This window comes from Ornithodoros turicata, chromosome 5 (assembly GCF_037126465.1).
Source record: "Ornithodoros turicata isolate Travis chromosome 5, ASM3712646v1, whole genome shotgun sequence".
Lineage (NCBI taxonomy): Eukaryota > Metazoa > Arthropoda > Arachnida > Ixodida > Argasidae > Ornithodoros > Ornithodoros turicata.
In genome coordinates, this window is record NC_088205.1 from 59193102 (window position 1) to 59216686 (window position 23585).

At 46.6% G+C, this 23585-nt stretch overlaps 2 protein-coding genes across 3 annotated transcripts in view; one reads left to right on the forward strand and one right to left on the reverse strand.

Annotated features, from left to right (window-relative positions):
• The window catches only part of LOC135394520 (rab proteins geranylgeranyltransferase component A 1-like), a 216146-nt gene extending 201320 nt beyond the window's left edge, over nucleotides 1-14826 (forward strand). The window contains exon 18 of the mRNA XM_064625298.1: nucleotides 14815-14826. The gene's annotated coding sequence lies outside the window, so the exon portion shown is untranslated. The remainder of the gene's footprint in view (nucleotides 1-14814) is intronic.
• Nucleotides 312-20968, reverse strand: LOC135394521 (transmembrane protein 272-like). Of its 2 annotated transcripts, XM_064625299.1 has the most exons (7): nucleotides 20781-20968; nucleotides 20676-20715; nucleotides 15052-15160; nucleotides 10913-11008; nucleotides 9062-9121; nucleotides 3544-3765; nucleotides 312-823 (listed from the first exon to the last, which is right to left on the reverse strand). In XM_064625299.1, exons 1-7 carry the CDS (start codon nucleotides 20951-20953, stop codon nucleotides 648-650), a joined length of 876 nt encoding a protein of 291 aa, XP_064481369.1. In that variant the 5' UTR covers nucleotides 20954-20968; the 3' UTR covers nucleotides 312-647. The 2 variants fall into 2 exon arrangements, with proteins under 2 accessions (XP_064481369.1, XP_064481370.1); XM_064625300.1 differs by lacking the exon at nucleotides 20676-20715 and having other exon boundaries at nucleotides 20781-20898.
• Between the last annotated feature and the right edge of the window lie 2617 nt (nucleotides 20969-23585).

Consider the following 23585-nt stretch of genomic DNA (forward strand, 5'->3'; position numbering starts at 1 on the left):
CGCATTCACAGCGGTGCAGCAATACATTCACAGCGGTCGAAACGGCTGCATCGATGTTCCTTGCCTGTTGGTACATTGGGAATCACGCGTGGCTGTGGACGGTTCGAACACGCTTACTGTCAGATGTCAGTTTAGGCTGAAGCGACATTCTGAACCTGCCCTTGATCTCCACCGGTCGTATCTCATGAACAGACTTCCCCTGTCCTTTCTCACTGATCACGGCGCGGCTACGCGGTGCTCATGCTGTACAGAAAGTGAGAGCGTTTCATCTTCGTTCGTGTAAATATGTCTTCATGTCGTAGTAGTACACATGCGGTGCTGGACACATATATTCCAAGAGTTTGCTTCGAATGAGTCCCGCAAAAACACGTGAAAGTGTCGAACACATGGCACTATCGTCCTTTTTGCAGTTGCGTACATGATGCAATGAAAAGTACAATCCCTGCAGGAGGGAGTCGTGCGACGATGTATGAAGTGAAGATGTGGTGCACGCAGCTCGTATACGCCGTAGCTGGGAGTCCCAGCGGGCAGGTGACACTTTGTGATGTGACACACGTTGTGGAAAAGTCACTGACAGGCCATCTTGACGATCATGTTGCTTCACTTCAACGTCCCCGTGATCTTAGAATGACCTGACGAGCATAAGGCTAACAGAAGAAGGCATTGACTACCGTCCCAATCAACGCCACACACGTTAGGAGCAAGAGGAACAAGAAGACACTGTTGTGAAGCCAGAAAGCGAAGTAGAAGGCACCAGGTGAGCAGTAGGAACTGCTGGTGGGGTCCTCGGATGGCCATAAGCTGCGGTAGACGTACACGCATCCTGTAATGTGCGTATTATACTTTCGTTAGATCACATGCACAGTCGTATTTGAAGAATGACAGCTATGACCATCTACAGGGTGGTCCACCAACCATAATAGAAATTCATAGTAAAAAACGTAGGACCCGGAGAGACATGCGGTCAAGGGATTTTTTTCTGACAATAACTTTTGCCACATATTGGTAACATTTTTATTTCATTTCAATTGACGGAAAGTTAATTTCTTGAATTGAACTCCGAAATTTCCCAAGGAAACTTAACGTTTTCTTTGCGGAAATGGGTTCCCCGTGATCATTTTACTCAGTATAGCACATAATCCCACTCGTAATGCAATGACAATTGCCGAAATAAATTCGCCGAAAATCCGTGGAAATGAGCCCTTCGCTCCACCTCCTTTTTGACTGCTCGTAGTTTGAGCGCAAAGCTGCGAAGAAAGAAGTTTACATTGACATGCCACACGAGGGGGGAAAGGGTTACAGTCCTTACCCACGGAACAAACACGCGCGGTGAGTGCGGGAATCAGAGCTATCTTATCCAAAATGAGGTCACCCGACGGCTTGTAACCCTTTCCCCCCTCCTGTGGCGTGTCAATGTAACCTCCTTTCTTCGCAGCTTTGCGCTCAAACTACGAGCCGTCAAAAAAGAGGCGGAGCCAGGGGCTCATTTCCACAGAGCTTCCGCGAATTTATTTCGGCAATTGCCATTGCATTAAGGGTGAACCGCATGGCACGAAAAACTGGCCGAAAACTGGCCGAACCGAAATCGGGACCGAACTTTTTTTTGTGCATCACCGCATGCTACCGAAATGCACCCCGAATTTCGGCTGAAGACTTCTGGCCTTGGGGAACATCGCCCTTCAACCATCCAGGTCAATGAGATAATCCCTGTATTCATAGGTGTAGAAATCGCACACACGGCAACAGTCAACCCCATTGCTACGTCATCGTTGCTATGGTTCTCCTTCCGGCTGGATAGCCATTGGATGCTTCTACTTTTTCGGTTGGCGTCACTTCCCATTTCGGAGGAGAAATCTGGCTTGGCCAGATCGGGCCGAATGCGGCCCGAAATTCTGTTCTCCGAAAAAAGTTCGGTCCCGAATTCGGTTCGGAAAGAATTCGGACGCTTTTCGGGCCATGCGGTTCACGCTTTACGAGTGGGATTATGTGCTATACTGAGTAAAATGACCAAGGGGAACCCATTTTCGCAAAGAAAACGTTAGGTTGCCTTGGGAATTTCGGAGTTCAATTCAAGAAATTAACTTTCCGTCAATAAACCTCTACCCGAGAAACGTCATCATGACGTTGGTAGACACAAAACCAAAACAGATCGGAGGGGGAGAGCTGGGTTCCACGAATGGGCAATTGTTCCCTGCCTCCTATTGAAAGAAAAGTAGGACCGAAGGTCGCGTCCTTTTCAGAGACCATCGTAATCCCCTCAAGACCGTGGCTTTCGGGCGCGACCCTGTTCGCCACTAGCTTTGAACGTAGTTCAACTCCACCAAACTCGTGGCGCTGTCGGACATTATGACGTCATTTGTTTACAAACAGGTAGAGGTCTATTGAAATGAAATAAAAATGTTACCAATATGTGGCAAAAGTTATTGGCAGAAAAAAATCCCTTGACCGCATGTCTCTCCGGGGCCTACGTTTTTTACTATGAGTTCTATCATGGTTGGTGGACCACCCTGTATAAAGACCTGGTCGTATAGGCAACAGCAATCTTCAGTAAACGAAGAAATCGTCGAAGAATCTAACACTTTTTATTTCTTTTGGGCATGTTCGTCTTACTAGGTGGTAATTGATAGGTCGTTGAGCATGTAGGCCGCCTATCATCCCGGCCTGTCTATCAGGCCGGTAGTAGATAACGGAGCGTGCCGTCCACTGATATGTCCCGATGAGCCTATAGAACGCGTTCTTGGTGTGGATTCATGCATTCTTTGGGAGTTGTAATATACAAATGTTATTGACGTATGGTGTGATCCATACATTACGGACGAAGACGAATTGTATTAATTTTTTACTGCAACTTTCGCAGGGGAGCCACTACACTCTTAAAAATGAACTTCACCACATAGCACGCTCCTAGCCAACCGTCACCCCGAATGACAACGTTCTCGCCCCAGATTTGTTGAAAACAGGAGGAGGAGCCTATTTTGTGCCGTGCATAATGGGCACAAAATAGGCCCCTCCTCTCGTTTTCAACAAATCAGGGGCGAGAACGTTGTCATTCGGGATGATGGTTGGCTAGGAGCGTGCTATGTGGTGAAGTTCATTTCTAAGAGTGTACATGTGTGAAATTGTAATGGTTAACTGCGGTATCAATTATCTCTCGCTTGAGACTATTCTCGACTCCTCGGGATGCAAAAATTCTGCTGGAAGATTTTGGGGGTGTTACATAAGTCGACATGGCGTTCACATTGATGGCATGATGGCAAACGCCGTCTCACCTTATGTCATATCCCTAAAATCATCCAACAGAATTGGTCCGGAAGCAGGCTAACGGAGATCGAATATGCAAAAGATGACGGCATTAACAATTAGTGTATTGTTGTAGTGTATAAAGTTTTGTTATTCTAAAGTAAACGGCGGTCACGAATTGACCTACTAACGACGTATACGATGCCTAGCCTACACCAGCATTTTCCGAGACGCGAGTCACATAGCGCTGGCTTTTGTCTATTCCTAACCTATCCCAACCTAACCCAAGTTAACCCAACTTACCTACGATGAAAACAATGAGGACTCCGACGTTGAAGATTGCCGTAAGCACGCGGACCACTAAGTATTTCCTGCTTGTGAAGTCCGGGTCCGACACGTCTGCTTGCAGGTTGTGCCACCGTACTGCGATGTTTAGGCTGCTACTCAGGGCACCGAGAATCCCGCCCACGATGAGATTCACGGGTATCATGGGCTCTCGTGGGCACTGGCCGACGGATATTCCTCCTGTTTCCAATGCGAGGCGAGCATAAGATTAAGCCCAGTCTGTAGATGTTGAAGGCATGTCTAGTGATATTGCGGACAAATTCGTGAAAAGAAAACGACCGTAAGAGAGACGCCAAGGACGAGGCGTACTTGCTGAGCACAAGAACGATATCGTTCCGCCGCGTAGTTGTACGCCAAGCAATAAGGCGCGAGCCGAGAAGTGACAGATGCTTCAGAAACCACTTGTGGGAAAAAGTGAAAGAATGTGCGATTGCTACTTCCGTGTTCTCTCTAGAATTATCTCTTCGCACTGAACGGCGACGTGAATAATGATTCCACGATGTTACCGGCGTCTGTCGCCAAGGGAGACTGCTCCTCCTCCAAGCTCACCGCCTCATTGTTTCGTCCAAATGTCGCTAAACCTTTTGTCAACGGAATAGAACAGATCCACCGATGACGACATCATACTCATATCGACGTGCTCGTTATAGTTACATTGATATTTCTGCGAGACTCCAGCGAGAAATTCACGAGGCACCATTGTCGGAAACTGCTGAAGCAGGTGTATCCCGTTTGAAACCATTATAAATAATCTTTCAAAAATAAACGCCACTGTTAAAAATATATCTCCCAGAATATACGCTTAAAAATCAAAGCAGAAAAATAATCGCCGAAATATCCCCCTTTAAATAAAAACGCTAAGGAATCCACGATTAAGAATATATCGTTAAAAATAAATCGTTTCAGAATCCCCCCAAATCCACCCTACAGTTGCTAGGGTCATGTGGTATGGCCCAAATCAAGGTGAACTGCAAGCAAGGGGCTTAAACTAACCTCATAGGACCAAACTAGCCTAAACTATCCCAAAACTAACCGAAACCAAACTAAACTAACCTAACATAACATGATCTAACCCCGCGCAAATTGCAATCAGTCCGCCTCCGTGCTAGATGGTAAGAGGATTTTGAAACAGTTTATTTTTAATGGTGGATTATTAAACGGTGATCTCTAAGCGGGGATAGTAAGCGGTTTATTTTAGGAGATATATTTTTAACCGTGTATTTTTTAAGCGGATTATTCTTGAATGTTTTATTCTTAAACGTGTATTCTTAATGGTGGATTTCGAGGACCCTCCCGATTGGGTATGCCGCCTCAGCGGCGAAACATTCCACTACATCATTATCACTTATTTGTTGCTGTTGTTGTTGTTCGTGATCGAACTATCACCATGAGCGACGCTGTGGTCGTCTCCTTTCCTCCTGAGTATTTTTGAACGTATGCCGAGAGCTCAGCAGTACGGCACCGCAAATTTAATGTCCTTCATCAGGGACGGCATTTATAAAGCAGCGTGTACCGTCTCACTGGTGTCCTCTGCCAGGTGCAAGCCCGCATCCGTGTCGACAGCGTGTCTGCAACCTTGGGATCAAGAGGCGAAGGGAGGTCAATGGAGGTCGGGTTCGAAACATGATTCTGGCTGGGCCCTGCCTTCACATCTATGAACTTGTTGCGAAGGGACAGACAGGGTACGCAACTGCTCAGCAGGAGAACCAGAGCTCGATTGAGCTCGGGAGATTTTATTCCTCGCGTGCCTCGGCGCTATAGTGGCGCTGACGATATTGCCGCCACCGGGCCAAGGCGTTTGCGGTGAAGCGCGGAGGGCTAGCTTGAGCTGGCGGTGCAGTCTTTCTGCAAGGCCGTTGGACGCGGGGTGATGCGAAGTGGTCCGAATTCGCTTAGCACTGAAGGTAAGGGCAGTGAACAGGGCGGATTCGAACTGTCTTCCTCGGTCGGTCGTAATGACCGACGGTACGCCGAAACGAGAAATCCAGGTGCTGACAAGAGCAAGAGCCACAGTTGACTATGGAATCGGGAAGGGGAACGGCTTCTGGCCAGCGGGTATAACGGTCGACGATGGTAAGAAGGTACTTGTACCCTTGAGAAAGCGGCCTGGGTCCCACAACAACAACAACAACATATATATTGTGATGATGAAGTGGGGAGGTTTGTGGGTCCCACAAGATTGATGTGGATGTGGTCGAAACGGGAGTCAGGGGGTAGAAAACTCGAAGGGGCCATGCGTGTATGTCTCTGGGTCTTGTTGCGCTGGCACTGTTGACAACCGCGACCCAGTGCTTGATGTTAGCATTCATTTGAGGCCAGACGTATCGTGCCCCGATAAGCTTCTGTGTTGCGCGGACACCCGGGTGGGACAATGAGTGGTGGTTCAGGAAGAGGGGTCGGCGAAGCGGGAGAGGGACGAAAGGCCGTGGGCGACCTTGAGACATGTCACAGGCAACAGATGTTGAGGCGCCCGAGATTAAGACATCTTCGTGTTTTAAAGCAGACGTGAGACGGTTTCGAAAGGATGCTAGTTCCTCGTCAGTCGACTGCGCTTCGTCCAAGGCGTCCAAGGAAAGGATGGTGGCGGTAGGTTCAGAAACAGAATGGATCCGGCTGAGGGCATCTGCCAGGGGATTTTTGGCACCGCTCACATGCTGGATGTCATTCGTGAACTCTGAGATGAAGGACAGTTGCCGAATTTCGCAAGGGGAATATCCCGATCCGGATGACGACAAGGCGTACGTCAGCGGTTTGTGGTCAGTATACACTGTGAACGTACGTCCCCCGAGAAAATGTCGGAAGTGCTTGATGGCAAGGAAAATGGCGAGGAGCTCACGACCAAAAGTACTGTAGCGAGTCTCCGCTGGCTTGAGCTTGCGCGAGAGAAATGCGAGCGGGCTCCAAACGATGGATATACTCTGTTGAAACACTGCGCCAACAGCGGTACTCGAAGCATCCACCATGACGCTTGTGGGGGCATCATGCCGGGGGTGGATGAGGAGAGTGGCTGCAGCAATGTCTTCACGGATCTTCGTGAAAGCAGCAGTAGCCTCGGAGGTCCAGTCTAGTGTTTCTGAACGACGGGCTCGGGCAGAGAGTAGGGCTTCGATTGGGCGTAAAGTGTCCGCGCAGGAGGGAACGAAACGCCTGTAAAAGTTAACCATTCCAACGAACTGGTGTGTCGGTTTGGAAAAATCACATATCGCGGCAACTTTGGATGGCAACGGGAGTATGCCTTGGCTGGTGACACGCTGACTGAGAAAATCAAGCTTCGGGAGGCCGAATTCACTCTTAGCAGCGTTGATTACAATGCCGTGGTCTTGGAGGCGTGTGAAAAGCATGCGCAGATGTTCAACGTGTTCTTCTGCGGAACGGCTCGCTACGAGGAGGTCATCAATATAAGCGTAGACGAATGGAAGTCCTCGGATGATGGAGTCAATGTACCGCTAGAATGTCTGCGCAGCATTGCGCAAACCGAAAGGCATCCGCAAGAACTCAGAGTCCAAACGGCGTAGTTATGGCGGTCTTAGCAATGTCGTCCTCGGCCATTGGGATTTGATGGTACGCCCGGACCAAATCGATCTTGGAGAAGAGGGACGCTCCTTCGATGTTTGCGGCAAAATCCATGATGTTGGGAACAGGGTACCTATCCGGTACAGTAACTCTGTTCAGCGCGCGGTAACCCCCGCATGGTCTCCTGTCGCCTGATTTCTTCGGAACCATATGTAGAGGGGACGTCCAGTTGCTGGAGGGAGGCCAAATGATCCCATATGCTCGAACATATGCCCAACATATGCTCGAATTCCGCCTTGGCGATGTTGTACTTCTCAGGCGCAAGGCGGCGTGGGCGGAAATGCACAGGAGGACCCCGGGTCGTAACATGATGGACCACTTCGTGCTGAACAGGTTGGGTCCAATCGGGCGGCGGAGCGAGTTTTGGGAAATCTCGCAGAATGGAGGCGTAGCCGCACTCAGGAACTGTATAAGACAGGACTCGGGATGGTGGCGTGTGAAGCCGCAAGCCGTGGACGGAAAGATGGGTTGTGGCGTCGATCAGGCGTTTGCGGCAGACATCGACGAGAAGGCGAAAATGCTGCAGGAAATCGGCGCCAAGGATAGCCTGGGTGACGTCGGCGATATGGACTAGCCATCAGAAGTCCCGGCGGCATATTTTGAAACGCGCTCCCGTAGAACAGGCAGCCGCCGCCGCTAAATCTGGCGGAGAATCGCCACGCCAGTCCCGCCGCCAGGAAGACCGCCCTCGCACCTGCTTTCTGCTTCTGCCATGTGTGCCATCTGTGCCATGCCATATATTCTGCGAATGGCGTACCCCTCAGGATCTAGCGTCTTGTGGTTACGTTTCAAGTAAGTTTCCAAGAGGTATCATTGCTAGCTGCTCCAGCGGCTGCTTGCTCAAAGTTGCTAATGTTGCAACTTGCAACCTTCATCGTGTCTGGCTTGCGCAATGACACCAATCTGCATGCTTTCCGAAAATATGCACACACCAAGATGAGTACAGCAAGGGACCGTGGAACAGCTTTTGTTTGGCCGCGTTAATTTATTTGCTACCATTGTGGCCAGACTGTACGTAAGTTTCCGCCAGGAATGGCGCCACCCGTGCGCTACACTCTTAAAAATGAACTTCACCGCATAGCACACTTCTAGCCAACCACTATCTCGAACGATATCGTTATCTGCCCTGATTTGTTGAAAACGGGAGGCGTACGCCTTTTTTGTGACACTTATGCGGTTCATAATTGTCACAAAAAAGGCGTACGCCTCCCGTTTTCAACGAACCAGGGCAGATAACGATATCATTTGAGATTATGGTTGGCTAGGAGCGTGCTATGCGGTGAAGTTCATTTTTAAGAGTGTAGGTGAAGCCGACTTGGGGAATGGTGACGCCTACCAAAACAATGCCGTCCGAATGTAACTGTTACGTGCCGTTTTTGACTGCCTACTGAACGTGCGTATTCTTACCACCATAGTGTTTCGCACACGAACGCGTCTCGGTATACGGAATTATAGGTTTATTCGCATGACGTCACTCGCAGGGGAGCGCCGCTCGCCGAGTTGCCGCCATGATGTATGCCCTGACCTTCCGTCCTGACCTTCACCCTCATTGCATTCGCCCGTCCACTTGGTGTTTCTAAGGTCTTGTACTGCGTGCAGCATTATTTCTGCAATAATGCAGCAGTTTGTGTTTAGCATGTAGCAGCTGACGAAAAGCGGAACCAAATTTTGCCGGACCTACGTAACGTACCTACATCATGGTAGCGGTCTGATCTCCCTTTTTGGTGGTGGTGTCAGTGAATAAGCAGGCCCTTGTGCAACAGAACGTATGGACGGGATAGACATGCTCAATTCAGAAGTTACGTGGATAAAGGGTTTCATCGTGTTGCTTCTCACGAAGTGCTGTAGAATTATTGTTTGTCGAATTTATGCCTGCCAAGCCAGAAACGAACTGAATGCTTACCAACGACGGCTTCAGCCAGCGGCAACACCGTTGTCAACAGGACAGTAAGGGCGAAGAGAACTAGAGCAGATAATAGCAATGATTAGAAAAAGAAACATAATTTTCTGGAGGTATCACCGACAACGTGCTCTCCGACCTTTATACAGGGTGTTTTTTTTTTTAATCCGTTACAGAATTTTTATTAAAAAGCCATGAGAGCAGCATAGATGTCGTTTTTGCAGTTGAATTCTACGGATAGGCTGACATCCTCTCGAAGAAGGTATGCAACTACAAGATGACTAATTACCTAAAATTCATTAATTAACACTTTAGTTAGGGGATATCGGGCAAAAGCGGGATAGCAGAATGAGAGACTATCCTAGTTGAAAGCCATTCTACGTTTAAAAAATCCGGAAACACGTGCTTGCGTTAAGATATTAATTCCCGAATTTTGATATGCAATTGAGCCGAAACTGAAAAAGCGCGCCTGAGAAGCGCATCACCTTCGCCGACGGAGGCTTATCTGGGCGGGAAAGCGGTTGACCGGGCACCTACTGCAATCATCTCCATCGCTCCAAATCACATGGCCAGGGCTGTACTCCCTGCGTTCTAGGCCGCTGCGGTTTCGGTTTCGGCTCATATACGTATCAAAATGAGGGGTGGATATCTTCACGCACATGCGTGTTTCAGGATTTTTTAAACGTAGAGAGGGGGGAGGAATATGTTCATTGAAAAAAAAAAGAAAGAAAGAAAGGGAGGAAAAGTTAGTCTGGCGTAGGCCGACTTGAAAATATAAAAATAAATGGCTGTCAACAGGATGGTCTCTCATTCTGATTTCCCGCTTTCCCCCGAAATCCCCTAATTAGAGAGTTCATTAATGGATTTTATGTAATTGGACATCGTGTAGTTGCATACTTTCTTCGAGAGGATGTCGGCCTGGCCGTAGAACTCAACTGTAAAAACGACATCGACGCTACTCTCAAGGCTTTTTTATAAAAATTCAGTAACGGATAAAAAAAAACACCCTGTATATCATAGCAACAGTGAAGCACGGATAAATTAGAATAGCGAAGTAGCTTGATTCGTAAAAATTATCTAACGAAGAGACGTCTCTCTAGAGACCAATAGACGAGCATAAGGCCTCCGGAGGGTATTTTATTTTTCATGATGTCTGAGAATGTTAGGTGATACACTCAAAACTTCGGGACAAGACAAGTCCTACAGCTCAACTCCGCCCAATAATCTCTAGACGACTGTGATTGGCTTATGCGGGCGCATGACTCCTCCAACTCACAATGTGGTGCGCACACATGCTTCAAATTGTTGCTCGTATACACTGTTCATGTAAAACACTCGGCGGAGACGATGCATACTTGGGGCACATTTTCATGGTTTTAAAGGCCTGCCGTCCGGCATCTATCGTATATGCCCAACTCCCAATGTGCGGACTACATTATCCGCCGGCGGAGATATACAATTGTGACTGTAGCTCTTATATGCTCTCGGAGGATAGATATGGACTGTGTAAAAACTGGACAAATGGACCTTTTTCACATACGCGTCGTATCCGGCGGCTCTCCAGCGAACTACGCTCGGAGCGCGTCAAAACAAATCCACGTGTGTAGCTCAAAGGACCAAAACCGGTCCGGAGTGGGACCGACGAGCTCGCGTCGTTCGTGCGGTCCCCCCACTGGTCCCCACTTCTGTCGTCCCCATGCTGCGCCATCTAATGAAGACGGAGATAACCCTCTCCGGCGCCACAAGGTCATACGCATACGCATAAGCCGTTGTGAAAAAGGTCCAATCATCATCATCATCATTGGAACGCGACCGCGGAGACATCAGTTGATGGATAAAGACCGATGATGTTACCTGTGCTTATGCAGTAGTTTGCCGCAGTTGCAGCCCAGGTCTTTGCATCACTCTTTTTTTCTCGAGCTTTCTGAAGCCTGCTCACGACGGACTCATCTGAAAATTAACCATTAAATTCTGAGAGGCCAATTTCACTCTGCTATGATCAATCTGGCATTTCGTTGTGCATTCTGCTTGGCCATGCACACGAGTTAGGAAAAGCGTCTCTGATTTGTAATGCTCGGGCCCAGTTTTGAGAGGTATATCCTGCTGCACTGCTCACGCTCAAGTTCAATGTTGCCTCGCGTGACTGGACAGTTGCCCATCACTATCGAGAATTCCCTATATAGGCTGGTACTGGTCATTCGGGGGTCACGAATCGTGTATTAGAAAACCTATAAGAAAAAAGAACAGAAAAGGGTACTGGCTGCAGGAAAGCAGAATGCTTAATGTAGGGTTTATTACTCATTATAATGTTACTACGAGAACAACAGGTCACAACCGGGTCACGAATCGTGTATTAGAAAACCTATAAGAAAAAAGAACAGAAAAGGGTACTGGCTGCAGGAAAGCAGAATGCTTAATGTAGGGTTTATTACTCATTATAATGTTACGAGAACAACAGGTCACAACCGGGTCACGAATCGTGTATTAGAAAACCTATAAGAAAAAAGAACAGAAAAGGGTACTGGCTGCAGGAAAGCAGAATGCTTAATGTAGGGTTTATTACTCATTATAATGTTACTACGAGAACAACAGGTCACAACCGGGTCACGAATCGTGTATTAGAAAACCTATAAGAAAAAAAAACAGAAAAGGGTACTGGCTGCAGGAAAGCAGAATGCTTAATGTAGGGTTTATTACTCATTATAATGTTACTACGAGAACAACAGGTCACAACCGGGTCACGAATCGTGTATTAGAAAACCTATAAGAAAAAAGAACAGAAAAGGGTACTGGCTGCAGGAAAGCAGAATGCTTAATGTAGGGTTTATTACTCATTATAATGTTACTACGAGAACAACAGGTCACAACCGGGTCACGAATCGTGTATTAGAAAACCTATAAGAAAAAAGAACAGAAAAGGGTACTGGCTGCAGGAAAGCAGAATGCTTAATGTAGGGTTTATTACTCATTATAATGTTACTACGAGAACAACAGGTCACAACCGGGTCACGAATCGTGTATTAGAAAACCTATAAGAAAAAAGAACAGAAAAGGGTACTGGCTGCAGGAAAGCAGAATGCTTAATGTAGGGTTTATTACTCATTATAATGTTACTACGAGAACAACAGGTCACAACCGGGTCACGAATCGTGTATTAGAAAACATATAAGAAAAAAGAACAGAAAAGGGTACTGGCTGCAGGAAAGCAGAATGCTTAATGTAGGGTTTATTACTCATTATAATGTTACTACGAGAACAACAGGTCACAACCGGGTCACGAATCGTGTATTAGAAAACCTATAAGAAAAAAGAACAGAAAAGGGTACTGGCTGCAGGAAAGCAGAATGCTTAATGTAGGGTTTATTACTCATTATAATGTTACTACGAGAACAACAGGTCACAACCGGGTCACGAATCGTGTATTAGAAAACCTATAAGAAAAAAGAACAGAAAAGGGTACTGGCTGCAGGAAAGCAGAATGCTTAATGTAGGGTTTATTACTCATTATAATGTTACTACGAGAACAACAGGTCACAACCGGGTCACGAATCGTGTATTAGAAAACATATAAGAAAAAAGAACAGAAAAGAGTACTGGCTGCAGGAAAGCAGAATGCTTAATGTAGGGTTTATTACTCATTATAATGTTACTACGAGAACAACAGGTCACAACCGGGTCACGAATCGTGTATTAGAAAACCTATAAGAAAAAAGAACAGAAAAGGGTACTGGCTGCAGGAAAGCAGAATGCTTAATGTAGGGTTTATTACTCATTATAATGTTACTACGAGAACAACAGGTCACAACCGGGTCACGAATCGTGTATTAGAAAACCTATAAGAAAAAAGAACAGAAAAGGGTACTGGCTGCAGCAAAGCAGAATGCTTAATGTAGGGTTTATTACTCATTATAATGTTACTACGAGAACAACAGGTCACAACCGGGTCACGAATCGTGTATTAGAAAACCTATAAGAAAAAAGAACAGAAAAGGGTACTGGCTGCAGGAAAGCAGAATGCTTAATGTAGGGTTTATTACTCATTATAATGTTACTACGAGAACAACAGGTCACAACCGGGTCACGAATCGTGTATTAGAAAACATATAAGAAAAAAGAACAGAAAAGAGTACTGGCTGCAGGAAAGCAGAATGCTGGATGCATGGTTTATTACTCAGTATAAGGTTATTACGAGAACGATGCTCTGCGACCGTGCCTTTAAAGTGACCACGTCCTGAGGCGTGTGTATATGAGACCGGTACAGTATTGTTCGGCGCCGCCTCGTGGTCTGCTTGCCGAAGTTCCTATTCCGAAAATAGCTTACATGTTGAATAAACGAGTTTAAGCGCAGGCGATTGTCTTCCTTATACTCTGTGAAATCACAGTTTGGATGCTCTCACTTTAGGCAAAATCGAGGTATTTGGAGATGGGGGCACTAATAGCCTCCTGACCCTGAGCATGCCCATGAAAAGGTGGTTAAAAAAAAGTAGTCAGACATGCAGGAACTTCAAACAGAAAATACATACCGAGAGAGAGAGAGCTAGGTTTCCTCCTCTCTTTACTTTCCTGATCACGCTGCAGTGAACTTCTTTTCGGACGAGTCAACAAATCGAATAATATTTACCGTGCACAAATCTGCATTTTCCAGTTCAATTTACTCCCTGTTTTCAAGGATCTGCGCAAAAACGTCATCACGACCCTCGACCATAGACCATTCAGCTTGTCCAAAGTACTTGGCCCATGGAGCTCCCCTGAACATCAGTGCCGGGCTCTTCGCTCCCTTTTCGTTTTCATGCAGGCCACTGGACTCCTTGAAGAGCTCTAAACAGAACTCCGACCTGTCGTTGCCTTCATTCTCACCATAATTCATCCTCTCATATTAACCACTGTGAAATGGGGTAGTGTCCTGTGGCTACCACGGGGAAACATCCCATGTCATCATCACTTCTTCATTTATTGTTGTTGTTGTTGTCATCACGACAAAAGACGTCTGTCCGTTCCGTTGGTACAAGTACAGCTGTGCAAAGTCTTGTACGATTTTTATTCCGCAAGCTCAGCACGTACACAGCATAAACGATTCCATTTTTACATTTCCGCATGTAAACTTCAGACACACAGAAACATACGTGATGCAGTCAGAACCTACATCCAGAGCAAGTGCAAAGGCAAGCATTGACCGACACAAACAAAAACTGCAGTGTGACAACGTACACGAGAATGCTGTCGTAAGAAAATATGAGAACGTAACAGCTTAATGGGTAGAAGGTGGAGCATTTTAGTTTAATATTCACTATGTACTGCATTTGTAAACGTCCGGACGAATAAATATAAACGAAGAAACATGCAACAGACGTATCAACACCACAAGAACGTGATCCAGTGAACCAGTGAGTGTTTCTCTGTACCTAACGTCTCCCCCTTTCCTTTTCCCCGTTTTCCTTTATGCTTTCTACTGCTTGACCCACTCTACCTCTTTCCTGTTTGTCTGTTTGTTTGTTTGTTTTTCTCTTTTTTCTAGCTCTATTTTTCCACCCACAAACGCGTTTCGGAGTAAGCCAGTCCTGACTGGGTCGGGACTAACATCTCCATATTTTTCTTTCATTTCCAATTCCAATTCCAACGTAAGACGTCACATCATATGAATCAAACGTATTTGCAAGTTAGAGGGGGACGTCTTACAAACTCTATTGTTCGCGGTCAATGGTTGTAGAGAATACTATGAGCACGGTCTCTGACCGTGCTATGAGCAACACAATGTGAGAGACTAAGCTTGTTGTACATATAATCAAATAAATTCTGGCGGAATGCGAGAAGCGTAGCATGGAAATAATATTGTAATTCGTATATAGGTAGACGTACGTTTAGCACAGCACAGCATTTTGAGGAGAGGAAGGGGCTTTGTACGAAAAAGCTTTCCCACCGAACGCTATTTTCAGTCCGAATATCCTTGTGCGAAAATATAGGCCCGCTGTAAAGAGCATGGAAGAATGCCTTACCATTGTCAAACCAGAAACGCCAGGCGGATGACCTGCCATGAGACTGGTTGTTGGTGCTGCCGTAGTGCACAGATCCAGAAAGCGTCTCAAGCGAAGGTGCGTTGCGGCCCTTGGAAAAGGTATAAGCGCGTTAAGAGATTACTGGGCGGTCCTACAAAATGTCTGACTAAGACCACGCTACAGATATTTAGAAAGGACAAAATGTATTGCGAGAACCAGGGCAGAATTATTGCTCGAGTTTATCGCAACCCCAGGTGGTATAGAAACGCACTTTGACTCCCATCTCAGCATGCCTGTGTCATTGCCGCGTTGGCAGTCATAGGACTCTGCCCTGGCACATCATCAGTTCCTGCAAGACACTATATGCCACTGAGATAGTGATTCGATCCTTGGCACGGCAAAATGCGTCGCGAGGGAATACAACAACAACAACAACATAGATGAATGGATGATGATGATGATGTGGGATGTTTCCCTGCGTTGAGTGCAGGACCCTACCCCATTCCAAAAAGGTTCACATGAAAGGATGACGAGGGAAGGAAATCCCTACCGGCCTCCCTCGCGAAGGAATAGTGCGCGTTACGCATCGCACACTTTTAAAAATGAACTTCACCGCATAGCACGCTCTTAGCCAACCGTTATCTCGAATGATATCGCTATGTGCCAGGGTTTGTTCAAAACGGTAGGCGTACGCCTTTTCTGTGACACTTATGCGGTTCATAATTGTCACAAAAATGGCGTACGCCTACCGTTTTCCACAAATCAGGGCAGATAACGATATCATTCGAGATGATGGTTGGCTAGGAGCGTGCTGTGCGGTGAAGTTCATTTCTAAGAGTGCAGTTTCTTGCGAAAGAGATGTCGTGCAGCCTCTATCTTTGTGGCAGTGTACACCGAACACACGAAAGACATATACACGAAGACGTGTCTATATACGTCTCTCGTGTGTTCGGTGTCCACTGCATTTCACGTTGAATTATGCCTCACTAACTCGCCCAGTTTTCCGTTGCTACTGTCTCTATATTCGTGCTTCGCCCATTGTGCCTTGGGGTAGTGGGCCGCACCTTACGTGGCGAATTTCCCCATTCATTATCATTAACTTATTTGTTGTTGTTGTTCGTGCTTCGAAGCCTTCGACATCAGCGCGAATCGTTCGTTTAAACGCCGTGTTCGTGAAGAAAGTGGGAATAGTGTATGATAGACGGCGAGCACCACTACAAGAAGAGAGGACAGAGGCGTCGTGCGCCCAAGTATCCAAACGGAGCATTGGATGGGAAATAACTGTAGAAATACTTTGAGACTGCGAGGAGACCGAAGACTATACTATACCACATCGACTCCATCGGATCCAAGTTTGACGTAACATTGGGTCTGTCATAGAAGTAGTATAAAAAGTTCTCATAGTCGACTCACTGACTTTGATTACTGTGGACACAAAAGGCAATGCAAGTTCGCAGTTTCTGTTCAGGTATTACGTAACAGGACCAGGGGTTGCAACCGTCATTTTTGATGGTTCGGTTCGGATTTGGGTTCAAGCATGTCGGTTCAGTTCAGGTTCGGGTCTAGAGCTGTGAAAATAAAGGCCCGAACTGGTTTGTACCGGTCTACCAAAGTTAAAAATTTTAATAATACTGATATTACACCGCAAACGTAATATAGGTCGAGCTAATGCCGGGTACCCTCTCCAAATACAAGTTTCGCTGACAAGCGTAGTACATAGGCCCTATGGCCCGGAACACTTCATTTATGACAATAAGATAGCAGTATCTGTTGTCTAATAAATAATTAAATAATTGCAGGAGAGAGAGAAGGTAGGCGAACAGAAGACGACAGGCAATTTCGCCGAGTGGTTCTTGCCTTATGCATGCTCGAAATTCATAACGAATCAAGCAAGTCGTTATTTTTTTTTAACTTTTTGGAGAACTATACACTCACGCAAAATGAAATGAGTCAGTTCCATTTTCCCTTTTTTCTTTTCTTATCAACTCTACTCAACTCAAATGAGTCAGTGTATTGTACTAAAGTCATGTTTGGATTGTATACTGCTTATTAGGACAAACGCTCCACGCAAGGTACTCCCAAAAACTAATACCACGATAAACTGCCATCTCTATAGCCAGGAAAACTGAAAACTGAAAGGAAACCATTGCCACATTGAACCGCCACCGTTCATGTGGGTTTGGGCTCGTAAATTCGCCGAATAAAACGCTTGATATAGGATTTGATTTTCGAAAGCAGTAGAACCATTGAAAGTCATCTACATGTATAATGGTTTGCAAGAGAAACTGGCTTGCTGAAACGTCTGAGAAACAGTGACTGGAAGCGGTGGTGAAGCAAACATTTCACCTGAACCGTTTGGCCGAACCGGTAACCCCATCCAGGGGTATTCCCCCCTGGAGGGGGTGGGTGGGTGAGGAGCAAGTTTGGGGATGTCATGGGGGAACGATACCAAGTAACATTCGCCTCCAATCGGGTCTTGCGCGCACCCTGCGTAGTACTACGTATAGATCATTCACAGAACATCTCCCTCGCCAGGAACGCCTGGACGGTATGTCATCATGGCTGCTGGGTGCGCACGGTACTGTAAGGGCTATCTAGCAGTAAAGTCGCTCGCCGCGAACAACACTTCCAACAAAGTTGGAAGTAGCAATAAAATACCTCAAAGTTTTATGCGTGTATTGCTTTGGCGTTAATATAAGGAGAGGGGGGGGGGGGGACACCGCCTTGCTGAACGCAGAAGGAGAACGACAGAAGTGGTGTATAGAGAAAAAGGTTGAGAACCAGTGTGCTAGGCTATAAGCGGAGGCAGTACAGAGTTTCTCAACTAGGGCAGGTTGTGGTGTAACAACAACAACAACAACTACATGAATGACGATGGGGTGAGGTGATTCACTGCAACAATTGTGGTACCATACCTCAATGTATGTGGGCTTGTGGTATATATTGCAAATGGAGATATAAGCGAACCAATCTGGTACCTAATATCCAACTTAAGTAACAAAATACCTGCCCTTTTTGCGGTCTGTATCTTTATCGACCTCTGCCATACGTAAATAATGATAGTTCCTGGCTGTACGTTGCGAGACAACTATGACCATGAGCGATACCACAGTGGTCGGTCTGTGAATTAATATTGCCTACCTTAGTTCTTTAACGTACACGGAAACCTCCGCACAGGCACAAACCCCCGCGGAAGACGGCGTATCAAAGCAACCTCTCTGCTGCCATCAAGCTGCTGGCGTCCTCGGCCGGAATCGAACCCGCAACCTTGGGACCAGTATTAGGTGGACATGCCACCAACTGATCCACCGTGGCCGGTCGTGCATAAATAGTGCAGTAAAGATTTGAAACACAGCTCGAGCGTAATTCCGCAATAGTTCGACAGGTTAAAGCAGGATGGAGGAACACAGCAGCAGTGTAAACATAACAGGCACAATCGCAGCGTGCATCACAGATGGACAGAGATTTGTTTGTTTGTTTGTTTTCGACAGCGTGCGAAAGAAACTCGTCGAAACACAAGTTCGACGAAAGAACAAATTGTCCAAACCTACCAGGACAACTTTTCTCGTTAAACTATACGTCAAAAGTTGTCCGGGTTGGTGCTTACAAGAAGTGATGTTCTCAGCGCACAAGGAAAGGGCGAGTTGCTTCTCTACTCTTTGTCCTTCGTCCTGTCCACTGAGAACATCATACTCGTAATTTGAAAGTTCAGGATGAGAATGCACGTCTGTCACAACAACTGAACGAATACTGTAGAAGTGTTTCTTTTTTGTTTTGTTTTTTCGCGTGGAAAATATTTTCGCGTTTTCGAACAAAGCTGATTTGAAGAGTGATTCGCGAGAACTTAAATTCGCGATACAGGTTTCCGGGAGTGCTTTGCTCTTGCCTATCGTGCCGCGGTCAATACTCGGGCATATTTCGGCACGTATTAAGACATCCGTTGTTCACGGGGATGGCGGCGTTCTAGTTCAATCCCCTTCTTTTCCTCACAGACATGGGACGAAAAGGCCCTTAGGGACCATGCAGGAGGCTATAGTACTGGCCGTGTGCAGGTCTGCCAATTCATTTTAGCGGTTCTCATTCATTATCACTCAGGGCACTGTACAGTTCGTTTGAGATGTCGTACGATCATACAAGCTGGTTTTGAGAAGGCGGGGAAAGGCATGTTGCGTTACTTTACTAGTTTAGGCTGCCAAGGGGGACGTCGGACAAAGTAGGAGACACGACAACAGAAACAGCTTGTTGTGGCATGTTGGGCATGTTGCGGTTTCGTGGTAGAGTGGTATATATATATACAGTGCAATGCGTTTGTAGGAGTAACAAAAGCGTGATCAATTTTCATTTCTTTACATCTTGCCTGATGGGATGGATGCATGGAGTAGAAAGGGTCAAGGTAGTCACGGTATAGCGTCGAGCGCCGCACGATTTTCGCCCTCATATGGCCAGAGTTATTCGCGGGAACTTAAATTCGCGATTTTGGAGGAATGCGCGAAAAACGCGAAAATAATTCCACGCAAAAAAAAAAAAAAAAGCACTTCTACAGTGCACTAGGAACTTCCCAAACGGCTTTAATTTCGTAACAGACTCGAAGAAAGCGTGTTAATTGGTCCAATGATACCACTGATCTCCTCGTAACAGCACGTTGTGTGTACATATTGCTAACAAAAATTGAAAAAAGAAGTACATATGTCCCTCTCTCCCTAGGGTTATGACAAAGATCTCAATACTTTTCTCTTTTTTTTTTTTAATCTGATTTAGTTTTCATACGATTTCGCTCTACATTCTTCCCCTCTCATCACAGAACTGTTCCGTCTGAAATTCCACCGCATGAAACTGTCAGCCATCTTGAGACTGTCAGTCGTACTCGTATTGGATACAATCAAGCTATGTCACCGCTACTATTAAAAAACTGAAATTCGTCGCATCCCTCACCAGTATTGCACACAGAAACTTTTATCGTAGTTTTCTAATAACTGCGCGTCTCCATTTTAACGAAATTTTTATGCAGCGAATAAAAGGAACCGCGCTGACTTGCAAATACGTAGAGTGAAGTGAAGCGTCCACGATGGCATGACCGAGGAAAAAGCGCACAATATTTGATATAGCTATGCCACAAGATGATAAAAATAGTTGCAGCGGACGGTCATGTGATAAATTACACGAGGGGGTATCGACTATCGACAAGCACACGGGCTTGGTGTAAGAACAATGAGACGATAGAGAGGTATACCGTTGATAACGTGATTTCACATGTGCCGTATCTACCTCATCCAATCAACGAATCAGATTCTGGGTCATGCACGTTGCCATTAGTTCCGGTAGGTACTTACTGTAAACATATTTTTATTCGCGATGTATTGATTTTCGCGAATTTCGCGACCGCTATAAAAACGCGAAAAATTGTACTCGCGAACGCTTGACGTTTATCCCGCGAAAGGAAACAGCCCTGGAATCGCGAAATTAAGTACTCGCGAATAATTTCGCAAATGACCGAATGCGCGATTCGCGAAAATTAATACATCGGGAATAAAAATACGTTTACAGTATATGATAACTTCACGGAGACGTTATCAACGGGCTACTAACACTCTCTAATATCTGTTTCGTTCTGATACCACATGTACCTTGTTAACATTGTGGATCCACTTCCAGTTTGCCATCACGCTATAGGAACACGGAACAATCAGGATGTCTGCATTGAAGAGCGAAACGTAAAACGGGCGACTTACAGCTCCCAGGAGTCTGTCCTTGCTACAATACATCTCCCCGCCCTGTGTAATAACACGACGCGATGCGTTTCTGACGAGGCAGCTGGTTTGAACACCTGCAGCTGTTGCACGCAAGCAAGGCTGCGTCGTTTTGTCCGGATCGCTTTTAAAACGACCCTGAATCGATGCGGCATCGACGCCGCTGCGTCTTCCGGTCCTTTTCTGCTGTACGATGTTGGAGCCGGTGCCCTAATGATAAGGAATCGAGCGTCAAATGCTGAGCTGGATACGGGGTACTGATTCGAACACCAAGAATGTAAACTGTTTCTTTTTCGGACGAATGGGACTTCGTGTCGGGCGCAGAAATATCGGTGACTCGTGTTTTCCTCATTCCTGATTGGTTTCTTCTCCTCTTTCAGCCAGTCGGAGACCCTTTGCACACTCTACCAGTGATGGCAAAAGTATTTGAATGTTCCTGGGCAGGGCAGCTTGGCTGGGCTGGGGGAAAAGAACGGGCAAAGTTCTGGTGTAAATACTGGTATATCGAGTACCAGGAATCTTTGTGGGGCATGGAAGGCCCTTCCAATATACGAGGTGTTTTCTTTATTCCGTATATATATTTTTAAAATCAAATATTATGAGAACAGCATATCGCTTTTGCACGTTGGTTACGCGACCAGGCGGACATTCCCTCGAAGAAAACATGCAATTATACTGCGTGGCTTATTACCAAAAATTCACTAACTAACTCTTTAAATGAGGGCTTTCGGGCAAAAGTGAGACAGCAGAATGGGAGACAGTCCTCGTTGAAAGTATTTCTATTTTTAAAAGGTGCTCAAAACGAGCACTTGTGTCGAAATATCGACCGCCGAATTTTGCTGCGCAAATGAGCCCAAACTGAAACAGCGCGCATCACAAGCGCAGGGAGGTACGCTCATCCCACGTCAGAGGGACACGTGCTTTGGAGCGATGGAGCTGATTGGAGTAGGTGTTGGTCTGCTGGCAAGATCAAGCGCTTTGCGGCCCAGATCAGCCGAGGACGTGGAAAGCCATGCGCTCCTGAGGTGCGCGGTTTCAGTTTCGGCTCATATTTACACAGCAAAATTCGGCGATTGGTACCTCAACGCACGTGTCTGTTTCCGGATTTTTTTAAAAAGAAGAGATGCTTCTGACAAGGATTTTCTCCCATTCTGCTGTCTCACTTTTTCCCGAAAGCCCGAAATTAAAGAGTTCATTCGTAATTAAGTTTTAAGTAATTAGTCATCTTATGAAATGCAACAAGTCAGGAAAAAGGTGCTGATGCGCCACACTCTTAAAAACGAACTTCACCTCATAGCACGCTCTTAGCCAACCAAGAACTGTCACGCAAAACATTCCATTCGGGAAGAGCGAATTTCTTGAGAAAATTCGTTTACAATAATACGCGCAGCGGCGGTGACCTCGCCTAGCTACTCCTTCGCTCTGAAAACAGAGCTTCACCGCGTAGCACGCTGCGCGAGACACGAATGATAGGGTTATCGCTTATGAATAGAGAGCGGATTTTTAGACACTAACAGGTAGCGCTCTTCGTCGCCATAAATCATTCTATACAAACCAACCTTCAGAATGGCATCGTTTTATCTTCCGATTGGAAGGAAAGTTGGTACATAAAAAGGTGTGCGCGCCCTTTCTCAGCTTATCGGGAGACAGAGCGATATCATCCGCGATTATGATTAGCATACTGCGTGCTATGCGGTCAGGAGCGATCCCTGCTAGCGCCTAAAAATCCCTTCTCTGCTTATGATTCGAAAAGAGAAGGTGCGTACGCCTTTTTGCGCTAATTATCATGTCTAAATTGACACAAAAAGACGTACCCCCCCCCCCCGCCCGTCTCTTCAAATCAGAAGCGATAATCCAATCATTGGTGGCAATGGTTGGCGCATAGCGTGCTATGCGGCGAAGTTCCGTTTATATACGCACAGCAGCGAGCCCTTTCACCATCACCACCACCACCACCATCCGTTTATATAGTGTGGCGGCCTCATCGTCATCGACGCTCCTGGTTGCGCCGCCGCGCTCTTCATGACATCGTTTAATGAACATACCTCGTCCCTGCTTGGGATAAGGTAACGGCGATCTCCCCCATGCAAGATGATGGACAACGCCGGGTGTATTGATGCGCGCCTGCGGCTGTTCGATCTGCGTCCTCGTTTCCACTGATGTCCACATGACCCGGGATCCACTGAAAGACGAAAGAGTGGCCCTGTGCGCTTGCTTTCTTATAGACTTGAAGAATCAATGACCACAGGGCTGAGGGGGCCGCGAAGTCCCATATAGTTGCCACACATGCAGCGTAGATCTGGAATCCGTAAAAACGACCCAGGAGCGAACGGGGCTGTCAGTAATTTCCCACAGGGCGAAAAGAATAGCATAAAGCTCAGCGCATGTTGACGATGTTTTATGTGAGAGGCGATGGCCATCTGAAATTGACTCAGAGGGAATGACAAAGGCGGAGGACTAACTTCCCCCCGTGGTTGAGCCGTCCGTGAATACTGCTGTGGAGGTCGCATAACACGCGTTCATCATATCTAGAGTGAGCTGCTTCATCACGCATGCTGCAATGTCGCCGTTCTTCCTTGATAGCCCAGACACCGGCAGGGAGATGTTGGGTGCCGGAAAAGTCGTAGGAGGAGCGTTGGGAGCTGTGGGTGACCACGAAGTCAGGTACACTAGGCTTCGGTTGAGAGAGACATGGATGTACGCTGCAGTGCATGCGTCTCCGGAGCTTCATCACTAGCGGGTGCCGCCGATGGTGTGCTAAAAGGTGGAGGTGCTGCCGGCACTTCT

What these genes read in the sequence shown, in the direction of transcription:
- LOC135394521 (XM_064625299.1), bottom strand. Translation starts at nt 20,953, where the DNA reads ATGCCGCATCGATTCAGGGTCGTTTTAAAAGCGATCCGGACAAAACGA. An exon ending in GGATCCACAATGTTAACAAG is followed by an intron (nt 15,161 to 20,675) that starts GTACATGTGGTA and finishes ACCTTTTCCAAG; the next exon opens with GGCCGCAACGCACCTTCGCT. An exon ending in GCTGGCTGAAGCCGTCGTTG is followed by an intron (nt 3,766 to 9,061) that starts GTAAGCATTCAG and finishes CATTGGAAACAG; the next exon opens with GAGGAATATCCGTCGGCCAG.